At 46.2% G+C, this 22,028-nt stretch overlaps 1 protein-coding gene across 1 annotated transcript in view; it reads left to right on the top strand.

The window, feature by feature from the left end:
* The first annotated feature begins 10,113 nt into the window (after positions 1-10,113).
* Positions 10,114-22,028, top strand: part of LOC135821673 (sushi, von Willebrand factor type A, EGF and pentraxin domain-containing protein 1-like) — a 40,057-nt gene continuing 28,142 nt past the window's right edge. The window contains exons 1-2 of the mRNA XM_065334672.1: positions 10,114-10,302; positions 16,442-16,852. Of these exons, the coding sequence (XP_065190744.1) occupies positions 16,582-16,852 (271 nt within the window). The 5' untranslated portion in view covers positions 10,114-10,302; positions 16,442-16,581. The remainder of the gene's footprint in view (positions 10,303-16,441; positions 16,853-22,028) is intronic.

A 22,028-nucleotide genomic window follows, 5' to 3' on the forward strand; every position in this document is an offset into this window, starting at 1 on the left:
ACACGCAGACCCCCCCCCCCCCCCCCACACACACACACAACGCCATACACAGAGATACTTACACACATTTGCGGCTTTACCACTAAAACAAGTGCTAATGTGTAGATTGTTTCTTGATTTTCTATTGTGTTCTTTTGTACCAGGTTCACTAAACTGTTACGGTAGAGTATGGAGATGGTATGACTCGAAAACTACTTGGAATGTAGCACAGAAATATTGTGCTTCGAAGCGACTACGACTGGCAACTGTGTACAATAGCAATGAATTCACCCACTGTTTGGGAAAGGTACCATTGTTTCGTGCTGTGCCGGACAGGTGGATTGGCCTGAATGATAAGGACACGGAGGGTGTATATAGATGGGATGCTACTCAGCATACAACCAGACCTGGAAATTGGTGGTGGGCTTGGAATGAGCCAAACAATTATCTTGATGGAGAAGACTGTATACTGTATCGTGGCGATCGTCGACTGAATGATCACAACTGCAATGTTCACAAAGCCGGATTTGTGTGTGAAGGTAAGATAAGATGTACACTATAGTCCGTTTAACAAAGATTTACAATCAGGTTTTGGTCTTAAAAAGTATGAAGATGAGGGAAATTTGGCCAACAAAGTACATAAAAGGGCTTGTTAGGGCACGGCAAATTGTTCTGTGAAGATTTCGGAACAATTGAACCAGCGGTTAAGGGGGCAGCCTACCCATAAATTTCATATGGCATTCAATTGACCGTAACTTTGGTGTTTCTCAATGGATTTGAGTGAAATTTTGACCACACACTCATGCCACTATGCTGGCCCTCACGACATGATTTACAAGTTCTTGCGCCTCACTGACAGGCTTTCCAGGCCGGAAAAACTCAAATTTCCGGCATAGTGCCACGGTGTGCGAGCCACCCAGGAGCCAAACAAAAGCATTTACAATTTTTCACATTTTCGTGCTCATTCTGTTTGTGCGCGGGACTCGAACCTAGAACAAGTCCAGAAGCAGCCATGGGTGATGGGGTAGGGCCCATCAACGAGGCCCTGGAATCTGTCACAACGGAACGAGTGGGCGTTTTCTCACACACTCCCACAGACCCAAGTCAATTTTTGAATTTTTTTAGGTTTAGCACGTGCTACGAGGTCGTACCTTTGATACAACATCCAGTGCTGGGACCTCCACAGCAAGCCATTTCCACAGCGCTGCACACCAAATCCAGGATACCCTCAGAAACCGGCAAAGACTACCACTCACGTTTCACTACTGCCTAGTACTGAATCCTACCTGACTTCTTGACACGACTCAAACTTGCCAAAGTCACTAAATCAACGTCAACTACAATAATCAAGCCACATATCTGCAACGTCACAAGGGTGCTGGCAAAAGTCCTGCTGCACAGCGGCGGGCTTTGCCCGCCGCCGTGCAGCCCAATACGTGGCTCAAAAACCTGTTTTTTTGGACTTGGAGCAAAATTCTGCACACTTTCACGTGTTTCCATGATACGACAAGTTGCGCACGGTCTGCTCACATTCAAATACAGTGCTGCCAACAAATGACAGCGTGCAACAAAAAAATCTTTCCTTGCAAGGGCACATTTTCGGCCATAACTCTTGAACGGCCGGTCAGATCGGGACACAATTTTCAGAGAATTTGCAGCTATTCATGCTCTTTCAACTGACGTAGCACTCAATATGAATTTACAAATTCGATTTTTCAGCGAATTTTTGGGTAGTCTGCCACCTTAATTTTTTTTCAGCGAATTTTTGGGTAGTCTGCCACCTTAATTTTTTTCAGCGAATTTTGGGTAGTCTGCCACCTTAATTTTTTTTCAGCGAATTTTTGGGTAGTCTGCCACCTTAGGTAGTCTGCCACCTTAGGTGGCAGACTAGGTGGCAGACTACCCAAAAATTCGCTGAAAAATCGAATTTGTAAATTCATATTGAGTGCTACGTCAGTTGAAAGAGCATGAATAGCTGCAAATTCTCTGAAAATTGTGTCCCGATCTGACCGGCCGTTCAAGAGTTATGGCCGAAAATGTGCCCTTGCAAGGAAAGATTTTTTTGTTGCACGCTGTCATTTGTTGGCAGCACTGTATTTGAATGTGAGCAGACCGTGCGCAACTTGTCGTATCATGGAAACATGTGAAAGTGTGCAGAATTTTGCTCCAAGTCCAAAAAATCAGGTTTTTGAGCCACGTATTGGGCTGCACGGCGGCGGGCGAAGCCCGCCGCCGTGCAGCAGGACTTTTGCCAGCACCCTCGTGACGTTGCAGATGTGTGGCTTGATTATTGTAATTGACGTTGATTTAGTGACTTTGGCAAGTATGAGTCGTGTCAAGAAGTCAGGTAGGATTCAGTACTAGGCAGTAGTGAAACGTGAGTGGTAGTCTTTGCCGGTTTCTGAGGGTATCCTGGATTTGGTGTGCAGCGCTGTGGAAATGGCTTGCTGTGGAGGTCCCAGCACTGGATGTTGTATCAAAGGTACGACCTCGTAGCACGTGCTAAACCTAAAAAAATTCAAAAATTGACTTGGGTCTGTGGGAGTGTGTGAGAGAACGCCCACTCGTCCCGTTGTGACAGATTCCAGGGCCTCGTTGAGGGGCCCTACCCCATCACCCATGGCTGCTTCTGGACTTGTTCTAGGTTTGAGTCCCGCGCACGAGCAGAATGAGCACGAAAATGTGAAAAAATTGTAAATGCATTTGTTTGGCTCCTGGGTGGCTCGCACACCGTGGCACTATGCCGGAAATTTGAGTTTTTCCGGCCTGGAAAGCCTGTCAGTGAGGCGCAAGAACTTGTAAATCATGTCGTGAGGGCCAGCATAGTGGCAGGAGTGTGTGGTCAAAATTTCACTCAAATCCAAAGTTACGGTGAATTGAATGCCATATGAAATTTATGGGTAGGCTGCCCCCTTAAGGAGTTAAAATTTCGGCCAGGTTTCGGGCCTTTTCCCATGGTTTACAATTTTTCCTGGAAGCCAGTATCGATTTTTCATCAAAACCCACGATTTATCTCTTCCTTTTTGGCCTTGTGGTTATGAATGCTGTCTGCTGACCATGAAGTTGTGAGTTCAAATCCCAACAAATCTTCAAGTCAAACATTTTTTTCTTCATTTTTTCATTGTTTTGGTGATCACGCTGGTACAAGACAAAGAAGGTGGCTGCGCCAAACGACTTGTTGCTGTTTCCTGCCGAACTGACTGACACTTGACTGGCTCACGCCATGTGAAGCTGTGAACACACACAACACTGAAACGGTGTGAGTGAACGCGGAAGTCAGTGCGCTGTAGCTGCGTGTTGTTGAATACACCAGCACATCGATCGATCAATTTCTTTTTGAGAATTATTTTAGTATTTCAAGATCGCCAATTTATTTGAATTTAGGAGTCAACGCCGTCTTCTATCAGCTTTCACAGGCGCCTGCTTTTCTCAAGATGTTGTCGAAGTCACACGGATAGCTTTGCCAAGTCATGGCCTTGGGAATGAGTCTGTGTCGATGCCGTTTTCGTCACATCGTGAGAGTAAATTTCATCCGCGGCAGCTCAAAGAATCTATTTGGTCACAAAACGAATTGGGAAGCATCCCGCTCGTCAAAATTTACCACACTTTCGACATGTCCTCTCTGACTGTCGACTCCATATCAATACGAGGAAGAACTCGTTTGTTGTAAACCAGACGTACATGTACAGACATCAGTGAGTTGACATTTTTCCTGCTTTCGCGCGGAATATTTCTTCGAGTTCACAGTGAGTTTTTCCAGGCAGCGCTAGAGCGCTCATACGGTAAGACGGCAAACTCCCCGGGCGATCGCCAGAATTGCAAATCTTTTTGAAATGGACTAGGCTTTCCCCAAATCGGCCGGCTCAAAATTCGCCGAAAAGAGAGATTTATCGAAAAATCGCTAAGCTTTTCGCCGATATTGGAGGGTTCCTTTGAGAATCGCCGAAAATCTACCAAATGTTGTTGCAAAGTGCGTTTACGAACAAACGATGTGCTGCAATCATGACTGCTCCAGCTTCTTACTTCAGTACTTGTAGTACTAGTGGTTTGAGGTCGTGTGACTCGTGTCCTTTGACCTACTCTCACATCTCTCAAACAAACATTAGCCATTAGGAAGATCGTTTCTAGTAAAATGCTACACAACAACGGTTACAGTATACAGGGGCGAACATAGGGCGGTTCCCGGGATGCCCGGGAACCAGTAAAGAAATTCGATGTGGGTACGGAGAATGCTTTTATCCTGGCCCAGCTGCAGCGTGCAGTGCACTAGTGCATACATGCCTACAAATAAAGGCAGGTGTAAAAGTGCTGCTGCCGTGCTGGCACTGTTGGGGCATTTTTGTGACACAGCGTAGATCTACTGAACTGGGTGCAACAAAGTCTCTACATACCGTATTTTTCGGAGTATAGTGCGCACCTTTGTATAACGCGCACCCCCAATCTTCATTGGGGTGCGCACTTTAATCTTCATTGAAGTACATGCATTTCATATTCGGAGCATAGTGCGCACCTGCGATTTAGGGCCTAAAATAGCACATCTAAAGTGCGCACTATACTCCGGAAAATACGGTAGGCCTACGAGTTTCATCGACTCCTCGATCTCAGAGTCATTTCCTTTGCAGTTTGTTTCGACAAAGTGACGTTAGTAGGTTACGTTTTGACAATGCTTTCGCTTGGTGGAAAAGAAAAATGAAGCGTCGACATCTAGAGGGCCAGCGCTCTATTCAGAGCTATTTTGAGCAGGTGGCAAAGCGTGTAGCCAGTGACGAAGGTCAAGCGATAGATGAGATTGTGGACGCACCTGACTTGCAAGTGGAGGCTGCAACGAGCAGCACAGAGGACGGAATCGTCGGCGAAGCTGTAGAGCGACCATTGTTGGAAGCTGCTGCCGCTGGATCATCCAAGACTTACTTCAGTGACATTGGAGTGTGTTGGAAAGGATAATCTGAAAGTGTACTTCCACAGTGGAATCCCTGATTCCCCCGAAATTTTCCGGACATGGAAAAGATTTCCGTCATCGACAATCATTGTGCGCCACTGAAGGCGAAGGATTTCATTTCCTGTGCGTGTCCAGACGGATGGTAAACAGCGCCGCGTTCAACTATCCGGCCGGGTTGGAGGAGTTTCCCTGTGTAGTCTTTTGACCGGCGTGCCATGGTGGCTTCTGCTTGCCCTGTGTGATGTTCGCAACAGATGATTCGAAGCTTGGGCAGCTTTACCGCAGTCCTCTCGAGAATATAACCCGACTCAAGACTGCATGAAATCGTCCTGCTGAACGAAACATCCATAAAAATGCCTTGGCAAAGTTCAGTCTTTTTAAATCAAAAATGCATAGCAGTGACATTATCCAGCAGTTTATGCAGGAAACTCCGTCGGATACGTATTACTGCACTAGCAATTGTGTGGAATGTTGGTTGATCAGTTGGCATGGGAACCACTCCTGGAGGCGATCGGTGTACGCCCCTGGCATACTCTATCTAGCAGAGCTGTGTTTCCAATATCTCACCAATTTTGAAGCCAATATGCCAACAATTCTGTTAGTAGATATTCCAATATATTCCAATTTTGCAGCTGATTGTCAAACAATCAGCTGATTTTGCAGCCTAATCTGATGTATTTTTGAGCCGAGCGAAAAGCCGCATAGGCGAAAAACGGGCCAATTTGGGGAAAGCCTTATGTACACAGGGTTCTAGCCAGGTAAAATAGGGGGTGGGCAGAGGAAGTAGTTACCCCGTCACCCATTTTCCTTTTTCCAAAGTTGTCTTGCCACCCAAATTGCAACGTACCCCGACTTCACCCCCGGTAAGTGTACCTTTATGAACCATCTGTTACCGACTATCGACTGCATTTTCCTTGAATGGCTGCTCCCCCCCCCCCTACCCCCTTTGTCTAGAACCCTGTGTACATGTAGTAATGACTCGTGTACTAGTATACTAGCTACATAGAGCTGTAATACTGTGCAATTCCCTTATAATGTGGGTCGGAGGTGTTTTTACTAAGGCCAAAAAAAATAGGCTTGTTTCGGGTCCGCAACCCATCCAAAAGGAGACTCAGTCGGCCGGAATGAAACTTTTTTGGATTCTATTTTTGGTTAATCAATCATTTTGTTATTGATGGACAAGAGTACCTACACATGTAAATACATGATTGTATACATGTATCATGGTAAGGATCAATGTCACCGCTAACTGACTGTTCTTGCACACCAGTATTCTTGTCGTCCTAGATCCTGAGAAATCAGGCAAAAGGTTCGAGTGCTTGCAGCTCTGTTATGCTAGCTCGTATCGACCCCGGAGTTTTCGAGCTGACGGCTGGGAATCTCTGCTACTTTGCAGGTATTTCGATTATTGAATTCGGTTGAGATTTGACTGAGTTATGACTTATTGAGTGCACTTGCACACATGGCATTGGCACCGTTCGTATACATTTGGGACCAAAAAATGTGACAGACTTTGGGAAAAATGGCACCACGATCTGGTGGTAGCGGCATAGCACAATAGAACGCACACAGCACACTACCTGACTACCATGACTACTACGTCAAGCCACAACTGACGACCGTTACGTGCCTACAACCGGTAATCACTACAATAATTATTATTATGTACATGCCATCAATTATATATTCACAGCCTACGGCACAACTTCCGATGAGAAATATATCACAATATGAAGAGAACATAGTTAGCAGGGAGGGTAATTGGGTGTAACTCCAGCCACACAACACAGGCATAAGTCACAGCAAAAGCAAGAGAGGATTTTTCTGCAATCATAGTCATGGCTGCACACCCACACGCACACATACGCACGCGCACGCTCGGGCGTGCGCAGACACACACGGCAATAAGGGAAATGGCCACATACGTAGTGTAGGATTACCACTCAACAATGGAGAAAGCGCATAATTCAACTTCAAAAGTTCAGTTGAGGACTGTTTTTCTTGGGTCAGACTCGTCGTGGAAATGACAATGCACTGAGCTACCAATAACTATGGAGTGTCGGGATTAAGTGGTGTATGGCTATGCTTACACACTGCCACTGTCCAAAGAAGGTGGTGGACATGCCTGTTGACGTGCCAGATGAGGGGAAACAGTCACCTTGCTGACCCTCAGGGCTGACCATAGCGCTTTCGTTGCTGCTGGTTCCCAATTGTCGGTTGCGATGCCGCGTAACAGCGTTATTCCGGCCCTGATTCTGCTGGTCGAGATCAGCCACACCGTTGCGCCAGTGTTGCATCTAGACCTGGATCCATTCCTGGATCTACGCTGCATCAATGCTGGTAGAGATCCACCAGCTCGATAAGTGCTTGATCTGCACAACACCAGCTGCATCCAACGGCAACAGCAACGGGCAGTACACAGCATTGATCACACTACAATCATGCCAAGCTGCAGCAATGCATAGCCAGCGCAAAAGCAGCCAAGCAAAAGGCCACACGCATTGAAGGCTGGCTCGGCTACTCGCGTGGCTCAGCAAGGCCATGAGCAGTGTATCGCAGGCGTTTCGGAGGTTGTACCCACAACTTGATTCAGCAGGAGTTGCAGGCAGCATTGCATGATCAGACTGGCAATATCAGGTGACTGTTCGTTGCTGACTCTCCTGCTCACTCCCACGGTACCGTTATAACTACAAGGTGGCTCATCCATACAGCTAGCAGTACTGTGCCGCGGTGCTCTTACGTCGTTGAATAATACTTATCCTAACCGTTCGAACCCTCGTCGGATTTTTCCCAGTGGCTGCCGTATTCTGAGCGTCATTATGTCTTTCTCCAACGAAACCACTATCTAGAAATTCAGCCTTGCACTTTTTTCTTCATTTCCATTGTGTTGAGGACATCGCAGAGCTCAGCAGTAACATCGAGCATTTCCCTAAGCTCATGCAAGCCTTGTGACGAGATCGTGAAAAGAAACAAACGGCACCTCATCCCTAAGCTGCACCTCTTAGAGATGCACGCCGTGCCAGCTATGGTTCGACTCCTTGTTGGCCTTGGCTTGCTAGGTGAGGAAGGCTCGGAGAGCATCCATGCGGACTCTCAACTCGGACTCTGGAGAAGCGTTTCTCGCAGATTCCTGCGCCCATTCCTGCGCCCATGAACGGATTAGTTTAACCCTAGAACTACCAGAGGCATCATATGATGCATTTGTGAATTTCAAAATGGGATTACTGTGATATGGGGGGTTAGAATCTCCCCAAATTTTGTGACTTTTATTTATTTTGTATTGTGTTAGTGGCAGTGGGCTGTATCCCCAAAATTTGAGTACAGTTCCGAAATGCCAGGGGTGCTACCTAGAACTGCCGCGCAGCATCGTATGACTCCACATACTACAGGCATCAATAAGAGGGCGAATTTGGCTCAGAACCACACGTGAATAGTGTAAAGAGTAATACGTTTAGGAGGAAGGAGATGGGACCATGAAGGTGGTAAATTGTACATATGGAAATGCTAATATGCATATTCCACATGTAGTTATGGTCAATATCGTAATCCTGAAACCTGTCGAAACACACAAATTTGTTCGCCCGAAATTTGGAAAGAGATCCGCTATATTATCATCTGCAGCATAGAACGATATGAACTGCCAGCGCAGTTATGATATTCTTGGAACTTCCTTTGAGTTTAGGTTGGTCTGGCGGAAGCCATGTTTGGCAGGCGTAGTGTCGCTGCCGATAAAGCATTTCAGGTGATTTTGAAAAATTTGTGGGCGGGAGTTTGAGGATGAATGCGAGGAGAGTGACTGGATCATTGTGGGCGAGGAATTAGAACTCTGCGTAAAATGTACGGTGTACAGTCAACTTTGCGTATAACGACACTTGGCGGGGCATCAGAAAAGTGTCATTATTCGCGAAGTGTCGTTATACCCGAAGTCTCATTATATGCATTACAGTTAGATGGGACTTTGCTCTGGGCATGGACATTTTGTCGTTATTCGCGAATTTGACTGTACTGCAAAAAGCCACGTATTTCAGAAGTGTGCACGGTTTTTGCCTCCTGTACTCTTTCATCATGCAGGCCGTACGATTTTTCCTTGTCAACAGCTGGCAGAACACTATAAAAACCGAAGATCAAAGTCATTATAGGTATCGAAAAGGGGCTCGCAAAGCACCTAAATAGCTCCACAAGCTATGAAAAAGAATGAAGCTCGCAATAAGAGCCCAGCATTTCATTTGCTTCTATTCCCATAAACACTACTTTGAAGTACGACATAGGTGTTTATTTTATACAGGTTGTCCCCCGTTAATACGAGTCCGGTTAGTACATTAACCCCGTTAGTACATAAGAAATCTCAAGTCCCGGATGAAACGTGGTCACTTCCATACAAATTTTGTCGGTTAGTACATAATTCGTTAGTACATAAACCCCGTTAGTACGTTGTATTTCTCGCGAAACATTTACAGTTGCAAATATGGCATCTGGTGTGTTCTTTATTGTCGTTTCTTTTCCTGACTTCTTCAGTCAGTTTGAGTCTCACCAGTGTCCCTGCCCTTGCCATGCCTACATGATGCCTAATCACCATTGGGGATATACACCCGTTTTTTTCCCCCACTACTGCGTCCGTCGGCGAGGGTTTTTACCGGCTGGCTCAGTCCAGGAAAATTAATCTGACGGTCCCAAGTGGTTCTGCATCATGTCTTTTTTCTGCTATCCGCTGGCACACATATTCTATCTGAGACACTCTGTTCTCAGTCCTTGCTTTCATACCTCACTCGTTATCTGGTTCACATCTGGCTGCGGCCAACTACCCTTCATTTGGTATGTTTTCGCTTTTGCTGTCTATGTCTCCGTGTGTACCAGTATATGTGGAGCAAGAAAGAACATTCCCTCTGTACCCGCATGTCACCTACCTCAATAGTACATAATTTGTTGTTGTTTTGGCCTTCCAGTGGAGGCACATAGTTTTCCAGTTTCTTTCTTGTGGACACTGAATTAGCTCAGAAATCAGAGCACACAATGCACAACAATGCACAACAACAAGGTTAGGATTGGTTGCTCTTGGAAAGTGAAAATAATGGCCAACAACTGCGCGCGCATGCGCATATGTGTAGAGATCATGACGCACCAGACAAGTCATAATAATATGACTATGAGCATAGCCATAACAGTACTCGTTTCTCCTATTTGTTCATTCTGTGATAGCTCCACTACCAGTGCACAGTCGGTGGACTAGATGGTCTGATTGGTCGGCCTGTTCTGGAAGCTGTGGTGTTGGATTTCATACGAGAACAAGATCATGTACACCACCAGCTCCGCTACATGGTGGACATAATTATTGTGTAGACACTCAAAGGAGACAACACAATGTTTGATAGCATCCTGTCCATCATGTAAGTTAGTGTTTTGCCAGTGTGCAGCCATTTCTAGATTGTCTAGAGCAGATACATTATTAAACATGCTCCAAGCTCAAGTAAGGAACAGAACATAGGCTCTTCTAGGTATAAAGATCAGGGTTGTCACGGTACGTGACTGTACAGAAAAATGTACATGAACATATGCACAAACACAGCCCCCCCCTCCCCCCCCCCCCCCCACACACACACACAGCAACACACACCAGTAATGTTAGGGAATCTTGAATTTTTTACAATCATGTGTTTCGGAGAAAGGAGTTTTAAGGGTGCGATAAAAGCAATTGATGCCGAAACACCATGGAACTAGTCACAGTTCGCGCGAGACTCGGCTGGAGGTTGAGTCCGCAGGAACGCCACCACCCTCTAGGATCAAGTCGCCGATGCAGCTCCCAGTCGGTGGGAGGTGAGTAGATCAGACCCACCACAAAGTGGTGAAGGACCGAAAGTCCCATTCACTGCATCCATGTTTCCCTCGTGCCAGGCCACAACCATGAAATGAAATATGTATAAAAATGATTCAAGATCATCCCTGGACAAGCCAATCAGCCAAACACCAGTAACATATTAGCCTATCCAATTTGGACCGGAACGATGCCTAGTGGTGCTCCGGTTCCCTGGGTTGACCCTGGTTCGGCAGGCGTGGAGAATGAGGTTCGTGGTATTGTATGTCCATCTTTATCCCGCCTCAATCTGTACGTCATCTTTGGAACAATGCGTGTGTTCAGTGTGAAAAAGGAGGTTCTACAGACCCTTAGTAAAAGTAACCTTACCTATTTCTTTCAATGCCGACAGTGCCTCCGCGCGAAGCGCGAAGGGCTGTGATGTAGGCTGATCGAACCGGAGTACGAGTGCATCCATGTTAAGGCCGCCAGGAGTTTGTGTTATACGCAGTACAGCTCACAAGTTTTTCACTTCAAAGGCAGCTCACAACACGTGCCACACATACTGATGGCGCTTTGGTCATTTTACCACCCCCAGGCCCGGGGACACCATCCACGGTCAGTTTCTGGAACGTGCCACCAGACGTGAAAGAAAGTGATTAATTTGAAAGTGTCGTCTAGCCTTTAAAATAGGACGAACTACACCCCTCTTGCGCGTCTGCGCCACACAACAAAAGGCCAAACTGTTTAGCTAAAGAGAGTAATCTGTTCTTGCTCTCAGGAGACGACTGGACAACTGACACCGAGACGAGACCAGGGAATATATGTAGGACTCAGTAAGCAGTCACGTCTCGATGACCGATCACGATCCCCGTGACCAATCAAACAGTCACAAATCCCCGAAGAGCAGTCATAAAGTCACACACCAGTTTGAATCCCGATGACCAGTCAGAAACAGCCGCGACTTCCTCTGTGAACGGTCACAGGATCCACGTCAAAATATTACGACTCAACTGTAGGCATTCACGCGTTCAGCATACTTTTTTCCTTCACAGGTTTCAGAAGTGAGCAAGAAAGATTTCGATCAACTCTCGATCTCCGCGTAGTTTACTTGTAGCTCGAGTCTGGTGTGTGTGGGCTCCTCTCCAAAACGAAGGGTGGTCGAAAATCTTGCAGGCTTCAGATAGAATCTCTTTTGAGAGGACGTTCTGGCTAGTAGGTTGTGCTATTCATCATATTTGAAGAACAAACTTCGTCGTTCAGAAAAGCTATTTCGGAATATTTTCAGTCATGTAATTTTTGCATGCCGATCTTGCTAGAGCAGAGACTGACTTCAACTGATCCAGCATGCAAGCAGCACTCGATTTGTGTTTTTGGAGAGGATGGGTGACAAGATTACGGAGTCAGAAGTGGACATCGTCGACGATGCAGAGACGAAAATATAATGAAGATGGAAATGAAAAATATGTTCATTTCCAAGAAGGTACTGAGTACATCAAGCACCTTCGTGTGTGTAGCTCTGTCTTTCTTGTGGAAGACTCCACAGAAAAACAATGTCCAGCTTGTTGAAACTGAAACTGCCTCTCAGTTGAAGTCGTTCAGGAAGACATCTATTCAAGACATCATTGATCCATTCTCAAGGACCATCGTAAGAAATTAAATCAAGTCATGTTTATCGATAAGAATGGCGAACTAGACCAGAGAAGTGTGAGTGTCTTGTTTTGACTGCAGGAAACTGTATTTCAATATTCTGGCTCAACGTAGTGCTTACGCAGTTTACTGCTTCGAACACATCTTCATTTCTACTCCCAAAATAACTCTGTAAAATTTTATTGATGCAACATTATGCATCATGGTCTTTCTCGTTGTGCTGCTATAACGTGTATAAGTACATGCATACGAGTACTGTGTACCGTTTACTGTCTCCTTGTCAGTGTTTTTGGGCGATCCTCCACACCTTCATTTGTCTTCCAATTATTAATTTTATAGAAATATTCACTCACTTCAACTTCTTTTGATTGCTGGTGCGAATGTAGCCTGCGATGCCTGCTTGTTAGTGAGAGTGCACCAGACATGTATCGATATGTATGTCTGACGAGATGTTCTTGAACTGGCATGCTGCTTTGCTTAGATAAGGTTTAGAATTGGGTGTTCAATGGCCTGGAGGAATTAATCATGTTTGCGATCAGTATCACCAAGAGTACGGTTCTTCCGTCTACGCATCTCTTCTTGGCTTGTGGATTGGTTGAAAAGAGATAAAATAATAATACAGAAGTACTTGTGTCCAAGTGTCGTCGTGAAAACAAGTTCTACCTCCGTAACTTTGTCCGCAAGGTCACGTGAATCTAGCTGGTAGTCCCGCTGCCTATTTGTGTGTGTGTGTGTGTGTGTGTGTGTGTGTGTGTGTGAGTAAGTGTGCGCGCGCATGTGTGAGTGTGTGTGTGTGTGCATGCGTGAGAAAGAGAGTGTGTGTGTGTGTGTGTGTGTGTGTGTGAGAGAGAGAGAGAGAGAATGTGTGTGTGTGTATGTGTGTTTGTGTGTGCGTGCATGGATGTGTGTGTGTGGATGTGTGTGTGTGGTTGTGTGTGTGTGGATGTGTGTATGTGTCTCAAACTCTCTCTTCTACTCCCCCTGTCTCGGGGGGGGGGGGGGGGGGCGGCGTGGCCAAGCATTTGGCAGCTGTACACCAGGCCAGGTGTGTGTGTGTGTGTGTGGATGTGTGTGTGTGTCTCAAACTCTCTCTCTTCTACTCTCCCCCTGTCTCGGGGGCGGCGTGGCTAAGCATTGGCAGCTGTACACCAGGCCAGGTGTGTGTGTGTGTGTGTGATGTAGAGAATGAATGACATATGTGCGTGTGTGGGAGAGAGAGAGAGATTTAGAGAATGAGTGTGTGTGTGTGTGTGTGTGCGCGTGTGAGTGTATGTGAGAAAAGGGAGAGAGTGTGGGTGTATGTGTGTGTGTAATGGTGTGGGCATGTGTGGTCCCCAGCTCTATTCCATGTCATTCACGCTGGAACTGCTGCTGCATAGCCCCAAGTCTGAAGACTTGGCAACTTCACGCCTGCACCTGACTCTTGCACTATGATACCCGTCGCCTATGATAACCCTCAGAATTTCCCACCTTGCTCCCTCTTATGTTCAGGCTGCCCGTTTAGGAGCCATCAGTTGCCTGACGATCGTAGTAATACGTGAAACTCAGAGTTGTGACAAAGCCTCCAATCTCTCTTGTAATACAGAAAAACCTATATTCTGCCTGTGACTACTCACAGAGAAAGAGTGGTCACAACTGTACATTCCGCATGTAACTGTTCGCATGGAATTATAGTGGTCACAACTGCATTCTGTGACCGCTCATAGGGAATTATAGTTTCCACAACACATCCTGCAGTACGAAGCACCCTGCGAGCAGTCACGAACTGTGTACTTTACACATGTACATGTATGGTGATTTGTGACTGGTCATGGGGCATTGTGACTGGTAAACTAATTTGTGACTGGTCATGGGGGGTTTGTGACTGTTTGACTGGTCACGGGGACCGTGATTGGTCACGGGGCCTTGACTGGTCACTGAGTCCTACATATAATTATCATGAAGGCATGAGGGAAAATTGCGGCGGTGGATGCGAAATAGGTGCCAGCTTGACGGCAAGTGAAGCCAAGACGGCAGACGACCAAATACAACGGGAGCAAGACAGCAAACGGCCAAATACAATGGGGGCAAGACGGAAAGTGTGTATATGGAGGGGACAAAAGACGGTGCAGCCGCATGTACAAAGCCGTCAAAGACAGCCCAGCAGCGTGTACCACGGTTCGGCAGCATGTGCGACAAAGAAACACAAACGCAGCAGCAGCAAAGAGACACAAGCGCAGCCGCATGTACAACAAAAGGTTTGGGAGAACTTCGAATTCAAAGGATGGTATGGTATGGTATTGATTTATTTGAATTCGGTATCTCAACAGTACATTGTACAACTTGGGAAGATCCGAATGATATAGATACATAAACATAAAAGTGGAGTAGGTGCTACAGCGGATCATTTTATCGCAGATTGTGGACTAAACTAATACCAGGATCAGTCGGGGGAGTGTCTGAAAAGAGAAAAAAATGCCAGACCCTCCATTGGAGTGAAAACCCTGTCAGCGCCTTCTAGGTTCAGCCTGGTCCATAGTTCAGATGGTGTTAGAGCATTGCTTATGACAAGAAAGGTCCCCGGTTCGAGTCTTGCTAACACATAATTTGTGCCCCACCGTTTAAAGGGGAAGTTAAGGCAAAAATTAAAATTTCACCAGTTGTAGTCTTCGGGGTGCTGAGTCGAATGGTCTTGGTCCGAGAAAGCTGAGACGCTCCCTTCCTACTTGAATCCCAATCGAACTCGCGCACTTCCACCGAAACTGGGTGACTGCGCCCTAGGAGATGGGGATTTGTATGCAAAATGTCACTAAAAGCGCCATCTCGTTCTTATAAAAGCACGGATGACCGCGATTGGCCCGTATGTTGTAGTCTTTTGGACGCTGAGTCGACTGGTTTTGGTCCGAAAAGGCTGCGATGCAGCGTTCTTCCTTTATTCCCAATCGAACATGGTTGAACAAGCGGTCACGTGCTCCTGGGTGCCAAAATCACCTGGTCACCACGCCAGCAGGCGACAACTTTCACACCAAGGTTCAACTCGAGTGACAGGACTGCACCCAAAAAAGGTCAAAACAGGCTGTAAGTTGTACCCTGCAGGCACGGTGACCAGGTGACTGGTGTACGCAGGAGCACGTAACCGCTTGTTCAACCATGTTCGATTGGGAATTAGGGGCGAACGCTGCATCGCAGCCTTTTCGGACCAAAACCAGTCGACTCAGCGTCCAAAAGACTACAACATATGGGCCAATCGCGGTCATCCGTGCTTTTATAAGAACGAAATGGCGCTTTTAGTGACATTTTGCATACAAATCCCCATCTCCTAGGGCGCAGTCACCCAGTTTCGGTGGAAGTGCGCGAGTTCGATTGGGATTCAAGTAGGAAGGGAGCGTCTCAGCTTTCTCGGACCAAGACCATTCGACTCAGCACCCCGAAGACTACAACTGGTGAAATTTTAATTTTTGCCTTAACTTCCCCTTTAAATACAGTAGGTATCGGTTATAGCGTGGGTGTTTGAAAAACGACTTTCTATTCTTATTTCCGATATTTCTTACACACGATAAATCAAGTGTGGCATATCACATGCATGTGCGCAGGGCCGGAAGATCATCTTACATGCAACGCAGTACTTCTGTGCATGTGGCTGGTCATAGTCCCATAGGCTTACCATGAGGCTACATGAGTTACATGATCACAACAGTTGAATCTGCAGCACTACGACGCAACGAGAGTCAGATCAGAACGGAATTGGACAGATGTTATTACTACAGGCGATACACTTTGTACTAATCTGGCATGTTTTGCTACACAAAGTCCATTCTTAGGACCGATATATTCTAATATGGGATAAAATTGCTTGTAAGAATAAATGTGCACTTGGAATCAATGTTATGATTATGAAAACATGAGAGTTCATTCTTGTAGGCAGTATATTCTTTTACACGACCACACTATAACCGATACGCACTGTATTTTAACAATCATTGAGGCAACAAGAAACGTAAAATTGCGATGAATAAAACTAATTTTCTGTCATTTCAATGTAAACTAAATAAAATATATTCTACTAGGATCCTAAATGAATATTTTCTCTGTACACTATATTTCAGTACCTACACCAGGAGGAAGTTGCCCAGCACAAGCTTGCTGGTTTCCAGGTGCACTGAAATGTTACATTCGGCAGGATTATTTACGTACGACATGGCCGGAAGCAGCAACACATTGCCGTCAACTGCTCCCGGGTGCCAGAATGTTATCAATCAACTCTCAAGAAGAGCAAGATGAAGTGGCCAGTCATGTTCTGAAGCATGGAAGTTGGGCCTGGTTCAATGCCACTGACATGCGCACTGAGGCAGTTTGGAGCCAAGGGTCTACTCCTTTGAAATATGCCCATTGGAATTTCATGACTAGTGAACCGAATGGAGGAAGAGAGGAAAATTGTGCTAGCATAGATGCGCGTCGTGGTGGATTTTGGTTAGATGCGACATGTGTATATACTCTACATGTGTTCTGTGAAAGAGGTAAGTACACATTCGTATCACAATGCAAATGCAAATGGTTAGGAGACCTTATTAATGCGATTAATAGTATAAGTGAAGCGGACATTACAAAATGATGAATGAGAATACATGTATCTAAAATGGTTGTTCCTAATCGATTTTCTTGAGACTATCATCAGGGAAAATCGTCTCACAATAGAGGCTATACGGAGAAACAAACTACTTATAGGTTATCGGATAGTGAGAAGTATACAAGGTGAGGTGTGAAAAAAAACTAAAGTGGGAGAGAAGACGAAAGAAATTAGAAGAAAAGATGTGAGAGTGTTCTGACGGTGTGAGCTACTACAAAAGGTGAGTGAAATGAAGGCGTGGAAGCAGGTGAATGTGATAGAGTGAGGAACTGTGAGGTGTAGGTGTATGCGAATGAATACGTGTGTGAATGCTAGGTGAAGAGTCTCAGTTTTGTGACATTTTCTTTCTAAATGCATAGATTAGGATTGTGTTTACGGATGAAAACAGCTTCTAATACCTTAAGTTCACGAAACCTATGAGCACGACACAAAACAGTGAGCAGTGATGAAGAGAGTGAGTTGGACAACCAAGATGAAGATGACCGGACTGAAGGTGAGACCACAACGAAAGGGTCAGCAATTAAGAAACACCTCTTGTCTAGTAGCCAATGCCGCTCAGTGTATGATGATTCATGCTTCACTGTTTTGTGTCGTGCTCGAAGGTTTCGTGAACTTAAGGTATTAGAAGCTGTTTTCATCCTAAACACAATCCTAATCTATGCATTCAGAAAGAAAATGTCACAAAACTGAGACTCTTCACCTAGCATTCACACACGTATTCATTCGCATACACCTACACCTCACAGTTCCTCACTCTATCACATTCACCTGCTTCCACGCCTTCATTTCACTCACCTTTTGTAGTAGCTCACACCGTCAGAACACTCTCACATCTTTTCTTCTAATTTCTTTCGTCTTCTCTCCCACTTTAGTTTTTTTTCACACCTCACCTTGTATACTTCCCACTGTCCGATAACCTATAAGTAGTTTGTTTCTCCGTATAGCCTCTATTGTGAGACGATTTTCCCTGATGATAGTCTCAAGAAAATCGATTAGGAACAACCATTTTAGATACATGTATTCTCATTCATCATTTTGTAATGTCTGCTTCACTTATACTATTAATCGCATTAATAAGGTTAGGAGACCGTTCACCATTAGCAAGAATTGTGCAATACTCTGTGGATTCATTAGCGCAGTACAGAGAAATTTTGCTAGTCCTGTGAAACATTCTGATTTAGAAGTATAAACAGTAAAACCTGCTCTCTCCTCTCGCCCAAGCCATTCAGCATCAACGAAGCTGTGAACTCAGCATACTGCTGTTACACTTCAACGTGGAAATGCTTATAATACCCCCCCCCCCCCCCCCCACCACCACCACCACCAACGTAACTATGTAAAATGCCTTTCCAGATCCTGCCATCGCTGCTACATCCGCAACCTCCGTGCCACGATATCTCCCACAAACCCTCGCCTCCCATCCCTCCCTGTGCTCATTCGTCAACTGCGAAATCCTACCAGCGCCCGGGTCATACCTTCGAAGATGGTGGGCCCCAATGGTCGAACAAGAACCTCTCCGGCATCCATTGGTAACTTATTGAACCGCCACTTCGTCAGTCCTGGCTTACAGGTTGACCCCGATGCTCCTATTCCCACTATTTCCTCCCTACCTCCACCAGCAACTACATTGCACTCCCTGATCATCACCTCATCGACTGTTCACAAGTATATTGCAAGACTGCCTCTGAACAAATCCCCCGGAGCTGATAGGATCACCAATGAGATCCTCAGGAAACTGAGCTACTCAATTGCCTGCCCACTCTCCATTCTTTTTAACCTTTCCCTCTCCTCCCGGCACATTCCCGTCACGATGGAAGTCAGCCACTGTCATTCCAGTGTACAAAAATAAAGGCGACAAGAACAACCCGTCTAATTACCGACCAATCTCCCTCCTGTCCTGTGTCTCCAAACTGCTAGAGAGAATAGTGTATGACCGCTTGTATGCCCATATCTCCCCTCTTCTTCACCCCGCTCAATCTGGCTTCCGTCGTAAGGACAACACATCCCTGCAATTGTCCCGCATAATCCAAGACCTCTGCTCCCTAAAAGACCAGCGGCAGGTCTCCTGCATCTGTTTCTTCGACCTCTCCAAGGCCTTCGACACCGTGTGGCACAAGGGCCTGATCGCCAAACTTCGTGCCCACGGTGTCTCCGGCTCCCTACTCGCCTGGATAACTAGCTACCTCTTGGACCGAAATCAGTGCGTCACAGTGAATGGAACCTTATCTGACCTCGAGTCTGTGACATCCGGAGTGCCCCAGGGCTCCATTTTAGGTCCCCTGCTCTTCCTCACATATGTTAATGACCTACCCTATGCCATTCCCAATATTTCTTTGTTTGCACATGATACCACTGTCCTTACTTCCTCCCCATCTCACGCCACCCTGTACCCCAAAGTTCAGACCCGTATCAACGACATTGTTCACTTGATGAGCACTTGGTACCTTAGGCCAAATGTGACCAAAACCGAGCTCCTCCTTTTTCCCCCTCCCACAGATCCAACGCCCATCTTCCACTTTCCCGATGATCCCGGTCACCCTATCTCTGTAGCGCCCCACCATACGCACCTTGGCATTGTCATAGATTCCGCCCTCTCCTGGTCTCACCATGATGATCATGTGTCGTCCAAAGTATGCCGATCTGTCGGCATAATGTCAAGTCACTTGTCCCATTTGCCCCAAAATTGCCGGATTAATTTTTATAAATCATACATTCTTCCCCTCTTCACGTACGGCTTCCCTGCCTGGTCCACCATTAACAAAACCAACATAGGTAAATTAGAAGTTCTCCATCGCCGTATACTGCGCATCATATTTCGTACTGATCGCTATATCTCAAATCTAGACTTGTATGCTGCTGCATCTACTACCACTCTGCAAAACTACCTTGATGCTTCCAAGTGCACCCTGGCACATTCAATTTTTCTTGACCAGCACCCTGCTCATTTACAGTCCCTTAATTGGTTCAATTGGTTCAAGTCAGGTGGCACCACCCGAAGCTGCGTTCGTCTCCCCTAGCTAGGTCTACCCTATTCGTAAATTCCCCTTTCTTTTCCTCCTACTCCACGTGGCTCCAACTGCCTCCCAGTGTTAGACAAGCTCCAGATATGCCCAAATTCCGTACCCTCGTCAGACAGCACTTCAGTATCTCCCAGTAAACAAAATCCCAGTCACCACTTCCGCTGCATAGCTCGCTGAGCATCCCATTGCTTTGTAAGTTGCTAATCCCTTCCCACTTTGTGTACGTGCTCTTCATTTTCTTTTTCTCTTCTTCCGTGGTTGGTCTCACCCTCTCCTCAATTCAATTGGCTGTCTTGACATGCCACGAGGTGCAGAAATAAATAAATAAATAATAATAATAATAATAATAATAATAACAATTTGAAACTCGGGTATTGAGCCAATAATAAAAGTAGAAAGGAAAAGGACATATGGAAACGAGTTAAGAGTAACTCTCCACCACTGTAACTAGATACTATATACAGTCAGAAAGTGCAACAACTAGGCAAAAAACTGACAGAGTACTGAGACATTCGACGTCCCGACACCTAGCTTCAACCACCCAAGTTGGGTGGTGTGCTGCTTTGCTGCTTCGAATTGTAGTTAGACCGCTTTGTCAAATCGCCTACTGGTCTCGTCATCGTCCAGTGACAATCGACATTCTTTGTTCCGTTGGGACTGTAGCTTGTGCTCGTTTTCGTTGCGCTTGCCTTCCCCTCTTTGGTCTTTCCATAACCTTGAACCTTCCAAGTTGGAAGGCTGTCGGTTAGCGCTACGGAGATGTGTTGAAGCTAGGTGTCGGGACGTCGAATGTCTCAGTACTCTGTCAGTTTTGTGCCTAGTTGTTGCACTTTCTGACTTTATATAGCATCTAGTTACAGTGGTGGAGAGTTACTCTTAACTCGTTTCCATATGTCCTTTTCCTTTCTAATTCACCCCTCAACTGATGAGGGGTGAATTCCCCGAAACACTGTGTATTGAGCAGGGAGTGGTGCTTTCTTGCAGGTTTGCCGAGTCGAAGGTTCGATGGACTTCTCGTGTGCTCTGGATGGCAGTCGTGAGTCAGTCAAGTGTCAAGTAAAGTCGGCGGAATAGCGCGAGCTCCGGTGTGGGGAGCAAACCCTTTTCTTACAAATCATCGCCGAAGTCGCAACCACTACTTCGTACTGTTGTGCCCAGCGCGGGCTTGCGACTAGTTGGTTTGGAGGTGACAGCGTTGCGAATGACCGAGGGTCCTCGACGTCTGTCTCACCGTCCAGGAGCGACACTGACTCACGCTGCTATCTGGTGCTCACGAGGTGTTTGTCGCGCTGAAAACGGAGCGTCTCTGTAAGTTTGTATCCCTGGTGATGGTCGTGCCTGGAGAGCACTATATAAGTGGTGCTCTTCAGGCACAATCTTCCTCAGCCTACTCAAGCTCAACTGATGAGGGGTGAATTCCCCGAAACACTGTGTATTGAGCAGGGAGTGGTGCTTTCTTGCAGGTTTGCCGAGTCGAAGGTTCGATGGACTTCTCGTGTGCTCTGGATGGCAGTCGTGAGTCAGTCAAGTGTCAAGTAAAGTCGGCGGAATAGCGCGAGCTCCGGTGTGGGGAGCAAACCCTTTTCTTAATAATAATCAATTCAGTCAATTCAGTCAATTCAGTCAATTTTTTCTTCAGACTTTTCCCGTTTGTCTCTTTCCCTCAAACCAGATAATAATAATAATAATAATAATAATTAAGAAATGGTTTGCTCCCCACACCGGAGCTCGCGCTATTCCGCCGACTTTACTTGACACTTGACTGACTCGCGACTGCCATCCAGAGCACACGAGAAGTCCATCGAACCTTCGACTCGGCAAACCTGCAAGAAAGCACCACTCCCTGCTCAATACACAGTGTTTCGGGGAATTCACCCCTCATCAGTTGAGCTTGAGTAGGCTGAGGAAGATTGTGCCTGAAGAGCACCACTTATATAGTGCTCTCCAGGCACAAACATCACCAGGGATACAAACTTACAGAGACGCTCCGTTTCAAGCGCGACAAACACCTCGTGAACACCAGATAGCAGCGTGAGTCAGTGTCGC

Source organism: Sycon ciliatum, chromosome 7 (assembly GCF_964019385.1).
Source record: "Sycon ciliatum chromosome 7, ocSycCili1.1, whole genome shotgun sequence".
Taxonomy (NCBI): Eukaryota; Metazoa; Porifera; class Calcarea; order Leucosolenida; family Sycettidae; genus Sycon; species Sycon ciliatum.